This window comes from Triplophysa dalaica, chromosome 22 (genome assembly GCF_015846415.1).
Source record: "Triplophysa dalaica isolate WHDGS20190420 chromosome 22, ASM1584641v1, whole genome shotgun sequence".
NCBI classification, from domain to species: Eukaryota; Metazoa; Chordata; class Actinopteri; order Cypriniformes; family Nemacheilidae; genus Triplophysa; species Triplophysa dalaica.
Genome location: NC_079563.1, coordinates 5847604 through 5869493, shown reverse-complemented (window position 1 = coordinate 5869493; position 21890 = coordinate 5847604). Strand labels below are relative to the sequence as shown.

Sequence of the window (21890 nt, the reverse complement as noted above, 5' to 3'; positions counted from 1 at the left end):
TGGCTTCCTTTTGTGGGGTTTAATGGAAATGTTCATGCCCCTGGAAATGTTAGGTTCCTGCTCAAAATATGCTTATGTTTTGGCGCGTCACATGTACAACTTAAGTAGTGCAATCTGTGTCATTTATCAGACATTTCGCTCAGAATTTATGTTGGCATATAATCGAGACCTTCTTTCCATCTATGTTTTGTCAGGGTATGTCTGGCTTCCATCAAAATAGTTGATGACTTTAGTCTGCGTACTCCAATAGTGACTGCATTGGACAAAGTTTACATAGAAGGTATACAGTATATAAAGGGTATGTTTTTGTTAGTGTATTGTTAGTTTTTACATTAATCTTTCCAAACTTGTTAACTCTTAACGTCTCGGTCAAACAAAAGCTTATTGAGGACTGAGAAATATTAATAACAAAAAACTTGTACTCAATGTATGCTTTATTTTCTGCGTGCTTTTTGTGGTCAAACTTTAGTATTGGGACCAATTCTCACTATTAACTAGTTAGCATGAATTTTATTAGCATATTGGCTGTTTATTAGTACTTATGAGCACATATTCTGCATGACCATACTCTACATCCCTAATCCTACCCAAGCCTAACAACTACCTTACTAACTGTTAATAAGCACCAAATTAGGAGTTTATTAATAATGGTTTGTAAATCCATATTCTCTGATACATTACCGTTCATTTTTTTGCCAAAAATGTGTCCGGTGAATGCCTTTGAAGTTTAGTGTTTTGTCCATTTTGTATCATAAATCTAATAGGTGACCGTGGACCACAAAACCAGTCACAAGTCGCACGGGTATATTTGAAGCAATAGCCAACAATACATTGTATAGGTCAATTGAATTGAAATGGATTTTTCTTTTATGCCAAAACTCATTAGGATATTAAGTAAAGATCATGTTACATGAAGATATTTTGTACATTTACTACCGTAACTATATCAAAACAAAATGTTTGAAAAAAAAGGTGCAAAAAAAGGTGAATAAAAATGGCCGGAAACAGCTTAAAAACTTGCCTGCACTTTGGGAATTACCCACTCGACTTGGGTATCTATGTAAAGCTTAGAATTTCAGCTTTCAGTTCATCTACTCTCCAAAACATCATTACAGCAGGATGCCAAAAGAGACCATTAAGCTAAACCTGTTTCTTCTTGGCAACAGGCTGCCACAGCGCCTCTTTAAAGACGATTTTCTCAATGTTTCCCAGAAAAATTGACCCCACCAGATCTTGTATCTCGGCTAAAATGCTATCCTAACAAACCATACATTAATGGAAAGCTCATTTATCCGTGACGTTTGAATCCATATTTCGAAAATTGAACCCTTATGACCGGTTTTGTTGTCCAGGGTCACATATTTTGATTGTTAAACTTCCCTGAGGGGGCATAAAGAGCAAATAGTGTGCAACATATTGCTTTTGTCCTCTAATCGTTGGTGTCCTTTTGAAATCTTGTATGTCCAAATTCTCTGTTTTTCAGGAAATGGAAGAACTGTCCTTTTTAAACGATTAAATACTGTGTTGTCAAAGTTGACAAGCATTTTTTAATACTTTATATTGCTTAGATATTTGCTCAACCCAACAAGGGTGACTACTTATAATATTTTATGATAAGAATAATAATGACAAAATTATGGAGATACCAGGTTTCAGAAGGACAGCAGCAACCACAGAGAAACTCAAACCTGACACCCTCATAATTACTTCAGAAGAGCAAAGTCGGATAATTCTGACATCATGTGAAGACCGGGTGTCCCTGAGCCAAAACCACCCCCTTGCCGTCTCAAACACAACGACTTGAACTTCAGAGACATGCTTCAGGTCGAGCACCGTCTTTGTAGTCAAACTGTTCCGATTACAGTACGGTCCGGCCTCAAACTGACCTATTTTTATCTGAAACTGTCCTAGTTTCTCCTCAGACCATTTCCATCCTCTTCTCAGCTTGCCGGCCCAAGGCTTTGCTTGTACAGTGGGTCAGTCTGCTCAGAGTTCGCGCTGAGTCTGTGTAGCTGGTGAGGATGTCAGCTGAGCTGCTGGCTGCGGATACATTATTTAGTGACTTCTCTCTTCCACATAAACAGAGCATCAATTATAGAAAAAGAGGGTAATTAATCTTTGAAAAGGGGGTATGCTTTCTAAGGCTGGAATCTGTTATTACCACAAGTTTGTGGGAGAGCTGTATTGCGCGTATTGGCCTGTTGTTTTTTTGCTAGACACTTTTCTCTAGGTAATTTTTTTTTGCTTTATTGGCCATTACTTGCAGGTGGTACTTGACTGGTATTACACGTGAGGGGTGTGAATAGAAGGAAAAGAGCAGACGATTATGACTAGAGGTCACTTTTTCATCTGGTCTTGTGTTGGGTCTCTCTCACATTACTTACATACACATTTATAGGTTAGATTTTTAGTTCATTCAAGCGGATCCATTCTCATGACCGTTGAGAGCGGTTGAGCGACTGGAAAACATTATTGGAAACACATTTATGTACAGAGAAAGATGTCTGAGTTTGAGGTTGAAAATGGTCAAATGGCTTGGTTAAAGGAATGGCTCATACAAAAATGTTTTTTAATCCGTTGTTTTTTTTCAACCTCATGCCATCCTAGGTGTACATGTGACCTTGGTTCACAAAACCAGTTATAAGTATCACAGGATTTTTTTTGTATGGGTCAAAATTATCAATTTATTTTTCTTTTATGCCAATAACCATTTGGATATTAAGTAAAGATTATGTTCCGTGAAAATATTTTGTAAATGTCCTTCCATAAATATATCAAAACTTTATTTTTGTAATATGTAATATGTAAAATGCTGATGGCATTGGCAGATATTAACAAATTATATATCAATGGAAGGCTTATTTATTCTGGTTTCAGCTGATGTTAATATCTCAATTTGAAAAATTAATTTTTGTCCAGGGTCAAATATAACTTAGTTATAGAGTAGTTTTGAAAGATGTACTGGCTTTTCCCTGCTTGGAAGTGTCATTTTCTTTAAACCAATGAGACTCTGGGGTAAATAAACGTCTTATGATACGAGGGTAAAAACTATTAATATTTTTACCTTATTTATCCAAGATAGTTGCGTTAGAACATGTTTTGATGAGAAAACAACACGTGTAATGTAACGTCTTCACGTACCTTAACTCTTTCACCGCCATTGACGAGTTTTCTCGTCATTTAAAAAAAACGCTTGCCAGCCAAAGACGAGTCATTACGGCAATCAGTGTTTGTACTGTTGTACAGCGGGTGGCGCTATTACACACCTTTGGTAAAAGTACAGGATCCCAGAACCTAGAACGTATATGTTTTAGCGGTTTTTAATGAGTGTAATCTGGGCGGAATCTGTGACAATTTTTTTTAATTATCTCAGCTGTTTAATCAAAATGATGCATTTTTGAAGAAACCTACCCACATCACATAACCACATAAAAAACGAACAAATGAAGATAGAAGAATACGGTTTCTTTTGTTTAAAAGCTGAGACTCTGTTCTTTCATTTGACATATTGTTTGTCCATATCCATATATGTCAGACCAAGTTTTCATACTGCTAAGCTCATTTTCAATTATGTGATAGTTTGCACAGTGGCGATCATTTAAATAGGGGGGGGGGGGGCAGGGGAGGCCACAGCAAATCTTGGGGTGCCACACCAAAAAAAGAATTCAGAGTAATGTTTGCTAAAGTTATTGTTTTATTCTGGTGTCGGCTGAAATTTTTGTGAATAGCAATACTCTGCATGGGTCTCTGCATGTCCTGACATCCCAATTACAGAGAGGTGATCGAGAGAGATTAACTAGAAAAATAGGAACTGAGCGAAAAATAAAAACTAGGATGAAGAAAGTCAGTGTGTGTATTCAGTTGAACAAAGACAGCGTGACAGCCGACGTTAATCGTGCTTTTTGCAGATTGTGGTCTTGTCCTTGAAAGCGGATGAATAAAACATGGTGTCCCGAATTTAGACCGAACTCCACCCAACATTCAGACACCCGAGGGACATGAAAAAACCTTCGGAGACCACAGCTACCATTTGTTTAGTGTGCCGCATAGCGACTTCCATTCAGTTAACAAGAGCGTTTCACATGTTAATATTACAGAACAACATGTAAAATGCATTTCACATTGCGTCCCAGCTGCATTTGACTATCCTGCCTCATCATTGTTTTTATTTTATTTTATTACAGATTACAGTAGTTTTGTGTTTAATGGAAGTCAATTGGGGCCAATGTTCTTTGCTTTACCAACGTTTTTCAAAATGTCTTCTTTTGTGTTTTGGGTTCAGTGATGTCATGTAGACTCCGCCCACTAGCCAGTCCTATCCCAGGTCAGGACTGATCCACCATAAAAATTCTAAGGAATTTTGCTTTGGTGTGTATTATAACAAGGCAAAATGTGTTTAATAGAGCTGAAAGTATCTGCCAAAATATAAAAATAAAAATGCATGGGGTCAGGGATTTGTCAACTTTCAAAATTACAAGCATTCTGAGGACGGTGTGTTTGTGTGTGTGAGACACAGTGTAATGGGCCATTACTCACATTCTCCCATCTCTCGTATTAGTGACCGTGGATTATGATGACATTAATAATGACGGATAGTTTAGAACTTCATCTTCTCACTAGAAGCGTCTTTACGATTGCCCAAGGTGGTTGCATATCACAAGGCCCCTTCCAGATGGAGGAACCTGACACATTCACACCATGAGACATGTTCAGGAAGTGTTAAATCCCTGTAGCAGGAAGTGAGGTAGGAGTCCATCTGCAGTGCAGTTACTGTGCTGCTGTGACTGACACCCGCAGGCATGATGTAATGTATTGCATTATTATTTAAATGGGAAAGGATGTGACAGCGGTTTGACCTTAAGCTTTCTACGTGGGCTTTGAAATGAGTGCATCTATAAATAGATGTTGTATAATCTAAACAAGGCTGTACAGTAAATGCATATAACTATAGGTGTTGTTTAGAAGATTAGTAGTAGTTTATAAAATGGGATTTAAAATGCTGCTAAATTGCTTCATGATATATGATATTTATTTTATTTGCAAAAATAAAATAAAAGATATTATAAATAATGTGACTTATATTATCAGGTCAGGTACAGTTCAGAATCTTCTCAAAACCTTGTTTGTGTGCTTGTGGAGTGTTGTGAAAAGATGTTTTGTACACTGCTCTGTCTATCTCTCTGTTCATCTCTCTGTCTCCGGTCCCCACGTCTCAGTCATGTGATGATGTTCTTGAAATTACTGCGTTTTTTGCCTCTCGTTGGCCGTTTAAGTGCGGTGGTTAAAACGAACAGTGTGCAAATCTTCTTACTCTCTTCTATTTCCTTTTCTACTTCAGGGATAATAAAAATGCAATAAGGAATTGATCATTTATTCACCCTCATAACCCGTATATGACTCTTTCTTCTGTAGAACACAAAAGAAGATATTTTGAGAAATGTCTTACTTGTTTTGGATTCATACAATGAAAGTCAATGGGGTCAAATGAGGTTTGGTTATCTTCTTTGGTTTCTGCAGAAGAAAGAAAGCCATACAGGTTTACAACGACATGAGGGTGAATAACTGATGAAAAATGTTCATGTTTCGGTGAGATATCCCTTTAAGTCTTACAAATAATACATACTATAGATTTGTGTCTGAATCAGATTAACCGAAATATTGAAAACAGTTCATTCACCATGAACATCGACAGAAATATGTAAAAACAAGATTTGAGAAAATGTTATGTTGGAAGGTCTGGGACGATGATATAGGGAACATGCTGTAGGTAGGGGGAGACCAACAGGGATTTTCACTGAAATTAACCCAGCTCTATTTTTAGGCAACTTGATGTAAAAGTGGCTGCCAAGAGATGTGTTTCAACTGAAAACATCTGTGTTGTGTCCATGAAGGGAAGTAGATCATAGGGAGGTGTTGGTAGATCAAGCACTGTGGGCATTAGAAAAGACAGCTGGAATAATCGGCCTCCCAGTCAGTAACCGCTCCACTGGTATACAATCCTTATCACAAAAGAAAACTTCTATAAGGACCGACACAACAGAGAACCACTGACTGAGCTCTGAGGTCTTGTAAAGTGTATGTATGATGTTACCTAATAGGGTCTTTGCATACTGTCATACTATGACGCTGCTAAAAACAAACCTGTGCATACACGCATACAGAACATGTCCACCACGGTTCATCCACATACCCCTTTGGAGTGTGAACAGCTTGTTCCAGTGCGTATGTTTTGAGGCCATTTGTGCGTTTTGCTTTTTGGCAACTCCTTCTAGTGGCTGGCAGTCAAAATTGTCTTATTTGTTCTTTCAGCAGCACTAAATACTGGAGGCATATACAGTATAGACAGAGACTAACAAAGCTACGTTAAAGTTTGCAACTAAAAAACAAATGTACATGACTAAAGTATTTGTAGGATGCTGTGTCTTGTAAAAGAGAAATTTCTTGGCAATGGTGACACCAATGTTATTTGCTTTGGCTACTAATTTTGCAGACTTAGTTGTATTTAATGGGATAGCTGACCAAAACTATATATCGACTAGTTCATTAACAGGATTATTCACTTTGGTTGATAATCGAAATGGCTGAGTAGTGTAAGATGGCTTGGTAATGCAGAACCAGTACATCTGATATTTAGCATCTGAAATAACCAACAAAGTATTAAAGTAAAATGAAGTATTGAAGTATTGAGTAGCGCAGGGATGGCGTGTTTTTGTAGGCGAACCCGGAAGCGAGTTATCGCTTTAGCACTTCCGGTTCCATCTCCCAATGTCTATGTGTTTATTAACAAGTTTCTGATAAATTGCCTGAATGAGATCTGTGGTTAACGAAACCTCAAGATATTTCAAATCACACCAGTTAAAGCCGCTTATGATTTTAAAAGTTCATTGTGTCTTGAAAACGGCGTTTGCGGACAAGTTGCTAAATGCGACTACTTCCTTTGCCGGGGACGTTATACGTTATCTTGCATATATCTCACAAATGAGATTAGGATTGGGAATCGAAAATCGAAAGGCTGGAAATCGGATCGGAAATTTAAGGAATAGGAATCAGATTCTTGAGATAAAAATTCACGTGTGCACATTTTCAAAAAAACAATCCCCATAAAATATCTTATGAAATTTAACAATATTTTTTTTACTACAGTTAGCATAGTTTAACTATAGTATTTGCATTAAAAAGCACATGAACCACAACTTAACTATAGTTTCATTATAGTAATAACAGTTTAACCATGACGTAGTTCAACTATGGTAATACAAATTGTAATAAATCTGAATAATAATAGGTTCTACGTGTATATATACACAAACCGCCAAACAAGACAATAAGCAGGCTAAGCGAACATACAGGTATATGTCTAAATGTTTTGCTTCAACTGTGGAATCGAAACTGGGAATGGCTGCAAATCGAAATCGATACACATAATCGGAATTGCAATCGCTAAAATTCAATCCTAAATGAAATGTATTTTCATTCACGGAGTAATTACTTACCAGGAAACGCATTTTTAATAAAGTTTAAAAGAGTTACCGGAGGCTTGGTGGTGGTGAGGTTGATGTCGAGCAATCGTAGTGTGGCGTATTTATAGCCTCGTGTTAGCTTTTTACTTCTGATGATTGCATTTAGGTTCTTAAAATAACAAGTGTTATGTTCATCTGTAAAGATTATCTTGATTGACAGAACGTGTACGTTTCATAATCTATTTTATTTTTTCCAATCTTCCAAAAGTCCATAGGATGTGTGCAGCGCTAACTTCCGGGTTTGGCCTACAAAATAAGTCATCTCTGTGGCACTCTATTAGGCAATTTAATTTCTATCATAGTATATCACAACTGTATTATTTGAAACCAATGTATTTTGAGAAATGCAGTCAATTGCTATACGTGTTTTCTATACGTGTTATCTGTCAAGCGTAGTTTGATATTATATGCATTGGCAGAAATCTGGACCTGGCGAATTCTGTATCTTCTACATTTGTTTCCATGTGTGTCACCTATTCAATTTTTATCAAAGTTAAATAAAGGGAACAAAATCAACTTTTTTAAACAAATGTTTTGTTGTTTCTTCACATATCAACTAACTGTATTTTTGATTTATCTGTAGTATAGTCTACAATGTTAATATTTCTCTCTTTGTGTTTTAGGAATCTCCACAAGACAGTGCCATCACACGCGACATTAACCGCACGTTTCCCGCACACGACTACTTTAAAGACACAGGAGGTGACGGCCAAGACTCTCTCTATAAGATCTGTAAGGTAAGCAGACGTCCCGTACGGGAATTTTGGCACACAAGCAGAGATGCTTCCCTTTTTTATTTCTTATCTTCAGCACTGGCATATCAATACATAACTGAGAGGTTAAATGAGCACGTTTGGACTCTTTATAAAACTGACTTTAATTTTGTAGGTTTTTTGCTATCTTATGAAATGTTTAATGCATAAAGATGCTCTATCAAAACATATATATGGAGTTAAAAGAGACTGTTTTACAGAGAGGTCACTTGACAGAACAATATAATAGTAAACTCATGATGGACATTCCCAATCACAAACACCTTCTCCCAAACTTTCTTAAAATTACAGGGTCAGTGGGTTTGATGTGAAAGTCAGAAATGTTGGGCTCGATAAGAAGATTGATGTGTGTGTTTCCATCTTTTAATAATTCAGCGCTGCCATCATTCATACGGCACTATGGATTTCTCATATCGACCACACACTGTGATTCAGTTCTCTCAGTGCTGGCCTCTAACCATCACACTAAAGTTTATTTGAACTCCAATTTGTGTTTGTCACAATCTGAGCGGACATTTTTAACACAGTTTTGAAAGCTTTTTTATGTCAATCGGAATAGAATAGTGCATCCGAAATTCCCATGAGTTCCGTCTTATGTGGGATGCAAACAATGTTGCTGTTCTTTTTGCTCTTTTAAAGAAGACACCGTTCTTACGTCTGAAAACCGACTGCAACATCATTCTGTAGTTGTGTTGCTTGTTCAATTCCCAGAGATTATGTTATGTGTCGGGCTGCCAAAGAAAACAGATTCTGATCAAATGTAACTTGAATAGATAAAAGTGTCTGCTAGATGCATTATGTTTTATTTCTGAATAAATCTTTTTTATTTCATTTCTTAAAAGTGTTTATTGCTAGATGTATAACAGCGTTACCCATAATGCCACAGTAACACTGTCCATTTTCTTGCAGGCGTATTCTGTTTATGATGAAGAAATTGGTTACTGTCAGGGACAGTCTTTCCTTGCCGCTGTGCTGCTATTACACGTGAGTGTTGCAAAGGTCAAAGACTTCTGAAGTACGGCGGTTTCAACCTGTAATGTTCCTGTGCTTTGTAGTGTAACTGGTAGAAATTGACAAGAGCATCAAGGGCGTATGGGCACAATACCCAGAGAACACGTGTAATAATAATCAAATGCTAATTGGCATCAGCAAGAAGGAGGTCTCAAAAGGTCTCTGTCTATTTTACATTTTTAATGGTGTTTATGACTTAAATGGTTTATATGACATGGCTAAAAAATATAATGGTTTGTTTAAGATGTAATGCAATGTGTATACTAGTGCTGCACGATTAATCGAAAAGAAATCGAAAAATGTATCTCCTCTTTGCTCCGCCTCTCTGAAACACGCAATTTTTTTACAAAGCTCATGGCTCTGAAAAGCAAGGAGTGCTATGATTGGCCAGTTAACAAGTGCATAGTGATTGGTCGAATACTGCAAACGTGTGATGGAAATGTAATGCTTTTTACCATATTTGGAACATCAGGTTCCAAAGCAATTGTACAGACAGGTACACCCACCTTTACTTACGTTTACATTTGGGCGGTTTTAGTCAAATCATACCACAAACTGACGTAGATTTGTGGGGGTGTGGTTACACTAGGCGTATCAGGCAGGACTGGGTGAGGAAAAGGCATCTTTTCTTCCGACACTTTCATTTTTGCAATTTTAATACATGCATGGGCAACCTATAACATACCAAAGACACAGAAAAACAAATACTCCCTTTAGAAACCACTTGACATTTATTTTCAGTGTTTCTGTATTTACCATTCATGGGTTTGTGGAGTTTAAGTAAAATTATCTTTTTTTGAAATTTTGTGAACTATATAATAAACAAATACGTATATTTTTATTTATTTGAAAATGGATACTGGAATAAAACGTATGGAAATATTAAATACGATTAAAGTCAAATTCTGCGTGGTCTTTCACTTTGTTTCTGAACTCAGGGTCCCAACGTGTCCTAAAGCAAAACAGTAGGTTTATAAGAAAAAACATTACGATTTTGAGCTTTGGGGGAAAAGAAGTAGAGATTCACTTCGACTGCTTGGTTTAAGATAATGTGTTGTATCTAACCCTTTTAGATGAAAGGTTGTGCCATCTAGTGGCGATTCCCCGCCGTCAGCTGCGTTCCTGTTTCAAAATGGTTTGCTAAATAATGTGAATTACATCTCGTTCTTAAAGTGTTGGGATATTGTGTGATAAAATCATTCATGTGATTGTTCACCTCAAATCAAAATTCTGTCATCATTTACTCACCATCAAAATCTGTAGTTCCAAATATATATAATGTCTTATAATTTGTATAATGAACATAATTTGTTCTGATGAACACAGAGAAATAAATTTGGAAGAATGCTTATAAACAAACAGTTCTTGGCCACCATTGACTACCAAAGTTAAAAATACTTAACATATTTTTTTGTTCTGTTGATCGCAAAAGAAGATATTTTGAAGAATGTAAGGACAGCAAACAGTTCTGGGACACTTTTGACTATCATTGTGATTTTTCCTACTATGAGTCTGTTTGGTTGAAAGCATTCGTCCAAATATCTTTCTTTGTGTTCAACCAAACAAAGACATTTATACAGATTTGGAACAACTCAATTTTTTTTTGGGGGGGGTGAACTGTCCCTTTAAGTCATAATGTGAAATTCATTGGTTGATGTTTATATTACATTACTTGTGTGATGTTTTGTGTGCAGATGCCAGAGGAGCAGGCGTTCAGCGTGCTGGTGAAGATCATGTTTGAATATGGTCTCAGGGAGCTCTTTAAACAGAACTTTGAAGACCTGCACTGCAAGTTCTTTCAGCTGGAGAGACTCATGCAGGTCAGTGTCAGTTTGTGATGCTTTATTAATGCAGCGTTTTCACAAGGCAGTTTTGTGAGAAATTAATCATTTGCATGAATTAAGTTACACCCAGACAATTTGAGAGCATTCAAAAGTAAAGTGTGTTATTTAGCAATAAGGTTTACGGGACATTTAGCACAGCCAGAACTGAAACTTTCCAATGTTTAAATTCTTTTTTTAATTTAAAATTGCTGTCTTTGCTAAAAAAACAAAAATAATTTATAAATTGAGCTTTTTGGTTGGATTTTGTGTCAATTGTCAGTTGCTTTTAAACATACGTAAAGATACGTGCAGACAGGACACCAGCCTGCATTGTATGTTTCAACTGATGGCAATAGAAAGGAAAATAATATATTTGTAACTCATTGATTTATTATTTATTATAAATACCTACAAATTGACAGTTAAAAAAATGTTTTTTGTAGGAATACATTCCAGACCTGTATGCACATTTTCTAAACCTGGGTTTGGAAGCACACATGTACGCCTCACAATGGTTCCTCACGCTCTTCACAGCCAAATTTCCTCTCTACATGGTTTTTCATATCATAGATCTACTGCTGTGTGAGGTAATGTTTTATTCTTACCTGCTTAAAACAAAAATCACTTTTCCAACTGAATGTAATGTCATGAATTAAACATTCAAGTAATGGCTAGAACATGTTACAAGACTTTTAAAATCTGATCAGATATTCAGATAGAAACAAACTAAATGAAAAGTCCAGACTGAAAATCTGAGCAAAAGTCTTGTAGTGTATTTTAGCCTATTTGTGACCTTGAAATGAATATGCCTGTGTTGGGGGTAATAAAATGTAAAATATTTCTAGATATGAGCAGAAATCAAGACCTAAATTTATTCTTCAGTCAATGATTCAGTTTCGTTTTACTCTATATGAGTATGTTTATCTTAAAGCTGCTTTTCATATTTTTCCAACATTTGTTATTTCGTCAAACCAATTTATTTTATAGATGCAATAAAATGTTTTGTTAACACGACATAACAAGTCTAACATGGTACTGACATGCAGGTAAACCAATAAAAACACAACAGTATTCCCAAGTTAACATGTTTTGACTTTTTCATCATAAGCGCACGGCCATATTCTCCATTATATAACTTTAACACTATGTTTATTTGTGTAGTTGTGTTAAACAAATTTATTGTAAGAGAACTTAGTTATAAATATTGTGTAATACATTGGCGCACAGTTATTTAAGATGGGAGCATGAAAATGTGCTTCAATAGTTGTAGTGACCCAGATTTTCCTCACAATCTTGTTCTTCTTTTCTTTCAGGGCATCAGTGTAATCTTCAACGTTGCTCTTGCGTTATTGAAGGTGAGACGGCGCTCGTGAAGCCAGCACTCGCCACTTTTTGTTGTTTTCACTAAGGTTTCACCGTAATGAGCACACAAGCTTGTACTGTTTTCTGAAAATGAACTGGCAAACCACCTGTTCGTCATCGCCATGGTTACAGCTGATAAAAGGATGATTGACTTATTCGACCCATCCGATCGTTTGCAACTACACAGTGTGATCACACTTAGTGAAGCGCTGCTGACATTTCATCCTAGAATGAGATGAAGTGTCTTTTTATCAGAAAATTATTATGTGATCGTCATTATTGGTTTGTCATAAGTGAGCAGTGCAACTATTTTTAAGCTCTCTGTCCCAACAGACGTCAAAAGATGACCTGTTACAGACGGACTTTGAGGGTGCGTTGAAGTTCTTTCGAGTGCCTGTACCCAAGCGCTATCGCTCAGAGGAAAACGCAAAGAAACTCATGGAGCTAGCGTGTAGTTTGAAGGTAAGCAATTATAGACCCCAAAGATGGCCTTTCTAAAGCATGTAACAGGATTATTTTATGTGAAGTATGTGTAAACCTAAACATAATAGCTTACACGTTACAATATTTAACACTGTAAAAGATATTTTGAGACTAGGTAGTACATTTGAAAAAACAAAATGACCCCAGATATTGTGCATTTACAGTTAAACCATTAGTTTAACCTCTGTTTTAGTGTCGGTGTAAAAACTAAAGTTGTTTTGGATGTAGAAAGTGTCTAAATCAGAGACATCATTGTATCTCTGATTGAAGTGTGTTATGTCTGAAGTGACCAGCAGAGGGGGCTGTTGAAGTAAATAACAAAAGAACCTGAATGCAGGCTGTATTTTGGTGGAGCTGTAGAGCTTGATTTATAGGTGTCATAAACTGATGTTTATTTTACAATGTTCTCTATGATCCATTTATAATGTAAGCACGATTTTTGTACCAAAGACGACTTAACGTCATTATAGGAAGTCTGAAAGATGTGGCTGGCAGTCAAGACTTAGAAGTATTTTTGGTAAAATGAGAACAGTACTATTCTGATACTTCTGTTTTTTCTTACTTTATTTTCTTTGTAAACATTTTGTGCTGGTCTGTTGTTGTGGTGTCAGCTCTTTCAGATTCAGATACATTTTGTTACTTGTCTGTATGTCTGCAGCGTTTTCATACCAGGACATGATCGCCATCAATACATGACTGTCTTGCTTCATTCCATCAAATACAAAGAAATCTTTATTTTCTCTTTCCCTCACTCGCAGTATTCAATCACAACACTGTAACCTAGTTCGGGTGGGTTCCTGTGCTATTTAGGTATGAGGGGCACATGATCTGAACTAAAAATCTGAACTCTAGCAGAGTTTCAGAGACACACTTTAGTTTAAAAGCAAACATGATCAGAAGAGCTTCTCCACTCTACAACACCAATGATAAGATGGACTTTATACTGCTATTGACAATAACTGACGTAGTAAAAGCAATATTTATTGATATCGTGTTAATACTACACATATTACACATATAATACTACACATATTACACATATGGTAAATCATTAATTATATATGAAGAGCTCTTTTCAAAACGCTATAAATCCATGAAAATGACATTTTTTTACATAGACCCATACATTTTGTTAAAATTCAATCTATCCCGTTAAAATGGTATGTTGGTTCAGTCTGTACATGTTAAACAATGATTGTTAAATGAAACAACAATATTGTCGATTATAAATTCGATTTTTTTTTTTTTTTTTTTTTTTTTAAATTGGTTTATTTCTTTTTAAAAACAAACAAACAAGAGAACATGAAACATATGACATCAGGGATACTACATATTAATATAATAATATTAATTATTACAACAAATTAATATACTACAAATTAATATAATACTACAAATTAATATAAATCAAATAAATGCAAATGCATGAAATAAATAGCAGCCAAATAAAATAAATAGTAACAACTAAATAATAGAATAATAAATATTTTCAATTTCATGTTTCAATATACTCCACCACATACAACAAATAATTTAGAAGTAACACATACAAATACCACTAATGAGCGAATTCTGATTGGTCGAGAGGACTTATCGCATTTAGGCTAAAAACAGGTTCGGGATTTATAGCGTTTTGGAAAGAAACTGCATCTTGCAGTACATTTTAAACAAGGAAATATAGTGATTTGGCATGAAACATTGATGGAGCAGTGAATAGGTTTAGTACACAGCAAAATGGATGACAAACTCATTTTTTTTTAAATTTGGCACTTAATGCATTTGGAAAAGAGCTCTTCATATATACATAGTATTTGCCTCCATACTGTTGTGTTTTGAGTGTGAATCATTTTCTAAATTACATTTATGTAAATGTTTATGTATTTATTTAGATGAATTCTTCAGGCTGTGATGATCATGTAGTGGAAATCTTGTATTGCGACAGCAATGTTGTGCAGGTTTTCCAGTAACATTTTTTTGCAAAAAAAGTAGCTTATAGTTAATTAAATGCCATATTTTATTGTGCACATTTGAATTAGTATTAATTCATTAGGATTGATAGTACGTACAGTTTATTCAGTTTTTGACAGGATGATGTATAAAAATCTAAATCTAAAATATTAGTTTCCGGTTTACTTTCGCATTGCCCATGTGGGTATTTCTAAAACGACTTAACGTTACCCAAACAACGACTGTGGAAAACCACATTTCTGTCAAAATTAACTTGTAATAAACACAACAGAAACTTGAATATTCTCACGTCAAGCATCATCAAACATCAGCACCAATGATTCATTAATTGTTAACTTTGTAAATTGACCTAATTTCTTTTAGAAATTTTTACTATGCAATACAAATATTAAAGCTGCAAATATGTATTAAAGGGACAGCTCACCCAAAAATATTAATTCTGTCATAATTTCCTTACCGTCGAGTTGGTCTTAATTTGTATAAATGTCTTTGCTCTGATGAACATAGAGAAAGATATTTGAAAGAATATTTATATCCAAACAGTTTTTGGACCCCATTGACTGCCATAGCAGGAAAAATGCTCAAGTATTTTGTTCTTTTGAACACAAAAGAAGATATTTTGAAGAATGTTAGACAGCAAACAGTTCTGGGGCAGTCTAAGAACTGTTTGGTTAAAAGCATTCGTCCAAATATCTTTCACTGTGTTCAACCAAACAGAAATGCATACGTGTTTGGACCAACTAGAGAGAGAAGTAACTCATGACAGAATTTTCATTTTTGGGTGAACTATCCCTTTAAAATCACATAAAGCCTTCCTTCCGTTGGAAAAATAGTCCCTAATCGACTGTAAACAACAACATGTTTCATTAACATTGCTAACGGTGCATAGTGATACACAGAATCATTGTTTTATAGCACAGAATAAAGCTCAGCTATTGGCCAATCAGAATCAAGGACTTGAACGAAACCGTTTTATATATTTATTTATACTTGTCTCAGACCACTTTTAACTCTGAAACCGTAGCTTCCCCGGCTGCAAGCTACTCATAATTCAGAGCAGCTTCCACAACATCGCACTACACACACGCTTTCATTTCGCTACACCTTGACCTAATTGATCCCTGGGGTGTCGCTAAAAACATGCTGACTGATGAACTTGTCTCGACGTTGAGAGGTTTTTTTCAGACCTCATTTCAGCTGGACAAGGTTCCATCTGTGGAAGCAATACAGATTAAATATGGAACAGACCCGTTTGTGTCTCTGTGTTAAATAGAGCTAATTTACAAACCTGCATCTACCTGCTCACGTTCTGAGGAGAAAGAGCCGGTGTTACACCCAAAACACACTCGGTCTTACAGAAATTGGCTCATTCGATGAAAACGGGGTGTATTGAGCTACAGGCTGATAAATCCGGCACTACTTGTGTGTCTGCTGTGTAGGAAGGGCATGAACACAAATCCTGTTAAATGAATTAGTCTTGTACCACGTAGTTAAGCAAACTAATTCAAAGATGCTTTGATTCTCCCATTTTTCAGGTTTGAAATTCAGTTTTAAAGTATTTTCTTTTCTATTCTGCCAACTTTAAACTTCTGCGCTACTGTACATAATGGAAAGCTGTTCTGTATGGAATGATGTTGTCGACAATATTAAAAGGAATTGCAAACTTCATTTGCAGTCGCGTTTTCTATTTGTTCGTACTTCAAACGCAAATGACGTCATTTCCCCATACAAACACGCCCCACTGCATAAGCCATTGATTGACAGTTTTCTGTAAATCAGAGCAAATACAAAGGGTGTTCGTTTGAGTTCCATTTTAATACCGTCCACAATATCATTCCATAGTTCTGGTTGTTTATTATGAACGGTTACATTTTGTGAAAACAAAACGTCAAAATGTGTTTGTTTTTGTATGTCACAGATCAGCCAGAAGAAGTTGAAGAAGTATGAGAAGGAATATCACACTATCCGAGAGCAGCAGGAACAGCAGGAGGCGCCGATCGAGAGATACGAGGTATTTTTATCCCTCTCCTGCGTGCAGGGATTTACACATCTGCATTCACGGCTATGTGGGTATGAATATTTACAAGATTCATTTGGGCGTGTACGTCTAATCTACGCTAAGATCTTGCTCTCCCCCGAGTCAGAAACACTTTCGAGTTCCAAATAACTTCTCGTGCATTTCCATTCTGTGCATGCTGCCATTAGCATATGTGCTTGGTGCTTATAATGAGCAGATATATCTGAGAAGAGGTCGGCGCCGGCCTCAGACAGATGAGGAAATGAGCGCCAGATGGATTTCTGATAGCAGCAGCTCTGAGCCCAGCTCATGAGGAATTACCATGATCGCGTATGAGCTGTCAGTCACACGTTGGCATGACAACCACTGCCCTCTATCTGAGAAGTAAAATAAGAGTGAATCTATCTTTTAAGCAAGGAAAGTGTTGATTTTTATAATGGATGCACCGATGTATCATCAAATCATCTCTTTTGTCTGGTTTTTAACACTATTGGATTATTTAAAAACAAATTATGATCAAGGCAGAGTGTATTCTGTCAATCAAAAGGAGGCGAAACGCAAATTTGAAACAAGTTATTGAGTATCGGTATTGACACAGAACATTTGCATCGATACGTCCTTATTTTTAATACTCATATCCTATTACATTTTTGTATACGATTTAGTTACATATCTGCATCTTCATAGAAAATTGTTTTCAACTAATTTTGTTTTTTACACTCTAAAAACATTTGTGTTAAGAACAACACACAAAACAAACATTTTGTATTAGTTTTAATTTAACTTCTTGTTGTGTTGTCCCTTTATTTAATTTAACACAAAAACAACACAAACTGTGTTAAAATGACACATAAAGTGTTAAAAACGAATTTAATAATAATTAACACATCCTTTTTGAGAGTTTATAACAGGTTTTCCACATTTGGGCAATTGCAGCGGTATGTACATATTGAATATACATATTGAATTGTGTTTATTTTTGCTACACCCCTAATGATAAAGTCTAAACATTAAAAACAAAACAAAAATCTGTTGTAAAAGACAGAAAAATGTATACATTATGAATATGAAAAAACAAGGACACACACTTACGCGACAATATACTTTTTAGGATTTCTGTGATTTAAAATGTCCAAACCAGAAGCAATAATACCCGACAAATGAAGAAGAGATGGCTTTTCATTGACCACAAAAAGTTATTACTTTCTCATCTAATGTGCAGAGTAGATCCCTATGTAGAGCATTCCTAGTCTGTTTACTACCTCAGAAAGACAGCTCACTACAGTAGATTATATTGTATGTATATATTTAACTCGTTCAGATGTGTCGCTTAAAAGACCTGTCTTATATTTGTATACTATGCTTGTATAGTCAAAACAATATCTCCTGTAATTGTACTGTTACCTTAAAAGCCTGAGAAATTCAAGTCTAGTAAAAGTGTTAATAGCTCTATGACATACTGTATTTCCCTATAGCTGGTCAATTTTTAATCAGGTCTCTTCTCCAAGGTTCCTCATATTCCCAGAACAGTTAACCATTATATAGACTGTCACAAGACGCACACAGTTAAACACACCCGATCCATGTCTGTTTTGTAGAGAGAGAACCGACGGCTACAGGAAACGAACATGCGTCTGGAACAGGAAAATGACGACTTGGCACACGAGCTGGTCAGCAGTAAGATCGCACTGAGGAAAGATTTGGACAATGTAAGTTTTTGGGGAGTTTGGGATGTTGATTCCTGCGGTTTGTGAGTTTGAAAACACTGTCGCTTTATCTTCAGACGGAGGAGAAAGCTGACGCACTCAACAAAGAGCTTCTTATCACCAAACAGAAGCTTGTGGACTCTGAGGACGAGAAGAGACGGTTGGAGGAAGAGTCGGCACAGGTTGGGCACCTCCACCTTATGACTCTCACAGATACAAGCACCTACAAAAGTGGAAGTATCTTCGTGTTGTCGTCCATCTGTTTGGTCTCTCGTGAAACCAAAATGGAAGTGACTTAAACTGCTATTCGTCGACTGACCACTAGAGACTGGCTGCAAAGCAGAATCTCATTGAGCCCCCTGTTAAAATGTCCAACTTTACAGCAGAAAAGAACTTTATTTTGCTCTATATAGCTAATTATGACAACTGTGAGGGTGGTGAATTTTTCTACAACTCGTCACTTTAAATTATATTAAGGGCATGGCCACTTGAGTGACCGCTGGTTCCAGCAACCAGGCAGCTCAGCTCCACCCAACCAATTTATTATTATCTGGTGTCATGAAAAATTCGGCCCCCGTGTGAAATGTGTCCGCTTAGGACCCAATCTAGTAGGCAGTTGTAATGCCTGATCACAAAGCTGTTATCTCGATATGTTGTTGTATGGCTAACCAAACCTGCGCTAGCTTCTAGCGAGCTAAATACGCTGGGTAAAATAATAGCCTAAAAACTATTAATGTTAAAATGTAAGTTTACGAAAAACGTTTGAGCATATAAGCTTGATGTAACATTATTTATAAGATATAATATTTCTGCGTCAACATCTGCTCAACAAACAAAAAAGATCACTTTTGATTTTTTTAAATTACCATAGTTTTATTATAGTAAATAACTAAAAAGGTTAGAACGAGATTTATTTTATTTCACTACCCAAAGCCTCATGTTCTATTATATGAATAATTTAGCGAAAAAGACAATAATGGTGACTTACACAAATACTAGTAACATATATTGTATTTGTTATTTTGTAAGAACCTCAATCTGGTGCTAAAAAGTGTACCCATTAGAAGTTTTTTTTAGCAGCAGAATGACGTGGGGTCCTAAAGGGGATCGATTTCGAGAGGAGACTAAATTTGTCATGACACAGAGATGGCGACCGGCACCGCACACCTCAAAATATCTCTTCACAAACCTACGGGTGACGTCACAGACACTACGTCTATGATTTACACAGTGGATACATACATACTTATCATTAGAGTTATCTTTATAGTCATCATTGTTCTTGGTGTGAGCGGGCCTTTAGTCAAGCGTGACTGCTAATGTTTCTCATAATAGACTTCATGTCCATATATTCTGTATTAATGTCTATTTTTATGGAAGTGATATGAAGGAACAGTCCCCGGGCGAGGGCAGAGTGGCATTGTGGTTGGCGTGTGTTTCAGTCGATTGCTGAGGTTCCCCTGAGAGACGGCTCTTATATTAAAAAGCCAATATAGCCTGTAGACACAGTAGTCCTCGGATGGACTGGATAGATGTCTCCCACAGGGGACGCTTGGGTTAAATATAGGACAGTGATGAGATGGATGAAAGAAGCTCAACCTGCGTCAAAATCTTTGTGTTTTCTCAGCTGAAGGAGATGTGTCGGAGAGAACTAGAGAAATCTGAGTCTGAGATCAAGAAGAACGGCTCCATCATTGGAGAATACAAACAGGTAAACGCGCACACACAGCATTCCATTTTAAAAGAGTGATGTTGAGATTTCAGCGGCATCTAGTGGTGAGGTTGCGAATTGCAAAAAACATCTGAGATTTCAGCGGCATCTGTGACTCTCACAGGACAAAAATGTCGTTTTCAGGGTGTCATATGACACGAATCCATGTTTTTCTGTGTTTTTGGTGTGTAATAAGTTGCCCATGCATGTATAAGACACATAAAATTGCAAAAAAAAGGCCAATCATAGCACACCTCGCTTTTCAAAGCTATAAGATTCTTAAAAAATCTGCGCGTTTCAGAGAGGCGGGGCAAAGAGGAGATACAAACATGCACAGTATGTGAAAATTACAGCGTTTTTAACCTTAAATCGTGTAAACACATTGCATTACATCTAAACGATAATATTTGTTTTAGCCGTGTCATATGTCCCCTTTAAAGATGTTATCTTAGTCCTCTGTGAACCACCGTAGTGCCTCGATAGAGAGAGGGGCGAGGGGTGGAGTGAGCCATTGGTTGCAATTCGCAACCTGACCGCTAGATGCTGCTAAATTCCATTTATTTAATTCCAATTCCATTCCTTTAAATAAGAGCCAAGAATGAAACACTGACTGCAAAATTAAACAGCAATAAAAACACTGTTAAATCTGCAGAAATAAAGTAATTACAAATAGATTATAATAGTGAATATATCACACAGTCCTGGTTGAGACAGAAAAAGAATTAGATTATTATTAAAAACTGCACAATCCAAACTTAAAATCGTCAGCACAAGCAGCAGTGTTGTGTGTTTACTTCCCACTGGGTCTTATTTGTTTCTCTTATTTTATATGTTATGCAGAATTTTTAAAGAACAGCTGAAAATAACTGTTAATAGAGCACAATAAATAGAGGAAATGGGCCAATAAACACCTATTCACACACAAGATTCATTTAGCATATTTCAGTAAGATAAGGGCTGATCTGAGGTCTGCTTCAGTTGCACGATCCGTGCAGTATGAGAGCTTCTCTGTAAAAATAGTTGAGCGCTCGTCCCTGTGGAGCTCATTTTAATGGGGCCGCTGACAGCGTGAGTGATGGTGGAGCATGATAATGGCGTCCTCTGAGCTCGAGAGCCTCTCTCACACACTCACTACTGCTCTGTTTAATATTTGTGTGAGCCAGACAATACACGAGTGTCTGAGGTCTGCAGGTATCACGCTGGATGGTTTCCTGGTGTGAACTGAACACATTCACTCATTAGGAGGAAAGTTTAAAGGGACAGTACAGCTAGTAATGAATACACTGTATGCAGACCCATGTGACTTTGCAACACAAAAGAAGACATTTGAATATCTGGTTGCACTTCTCTACAATGAGTTAGGGACTTTACACAGTGTTGAACGCTGTAAATGATAGACACTGTATTGCTCAAACAGTGCAGTTTAGTAAACGTGGAAACTAAAGCAGCATTATAACAGTCATTGGTACACTCGTGTTTATTTATGTTTTTTTTTTTCATTTTTAAACGTTTTACA

The 21890-nt window shown here is 36.4% G+C and overlaps 1 protein-coding gene across 2 annotated transcripts in view; it reads left to right on the top strand.

The window, feature by feature from the left end:
* Positions 1 to 21890, top strand: part of LOC130411374 (rab GTPase-activating protein 1) — a 78138-nt gene that overhangs the window by 51801 nt on the left and 4447 nt on the right. For both annotated transcript variants that reach the window (XM_056735968.1, XM_056735967.1), the window contains 10 exons: positions 8144 to 8257; positions 9203 to 9277; positions 10999 to 11124; positions 11571 to 11714; positions 12441 to 12482; positions 12823 to 12951; positions 16859 to 16951; positions 18556 to 18666; positions 18741 to 18845; positions 20291 to 20374. In XM_056735968.1, coding sequence (XP_056591946.1) covers positions 8144 to 8257; positions 9203 to 9277; positions 10999 to 11124; positions 11571 to 11714; positions 12441 to 12482; positions 12823 to 12951; positions 16859 to 16951; positions 18556 to 18666; positions 18741 to 18845; positions 20291 to 20374 — 1023 coding nt within the window. The remainder of the gene's footprint in view (positions 1 to 8143; positions 8258 to 9202; positions 9278 to 10998; positions 11125 to 11570; positions 11715 to 12440; positions 12483 to 12822; positions 12952 to 16858; positions 16952 to 18555; positions 18667 to 18740; positions 18846 to 20290; positions 20375 to 21890) is intronic.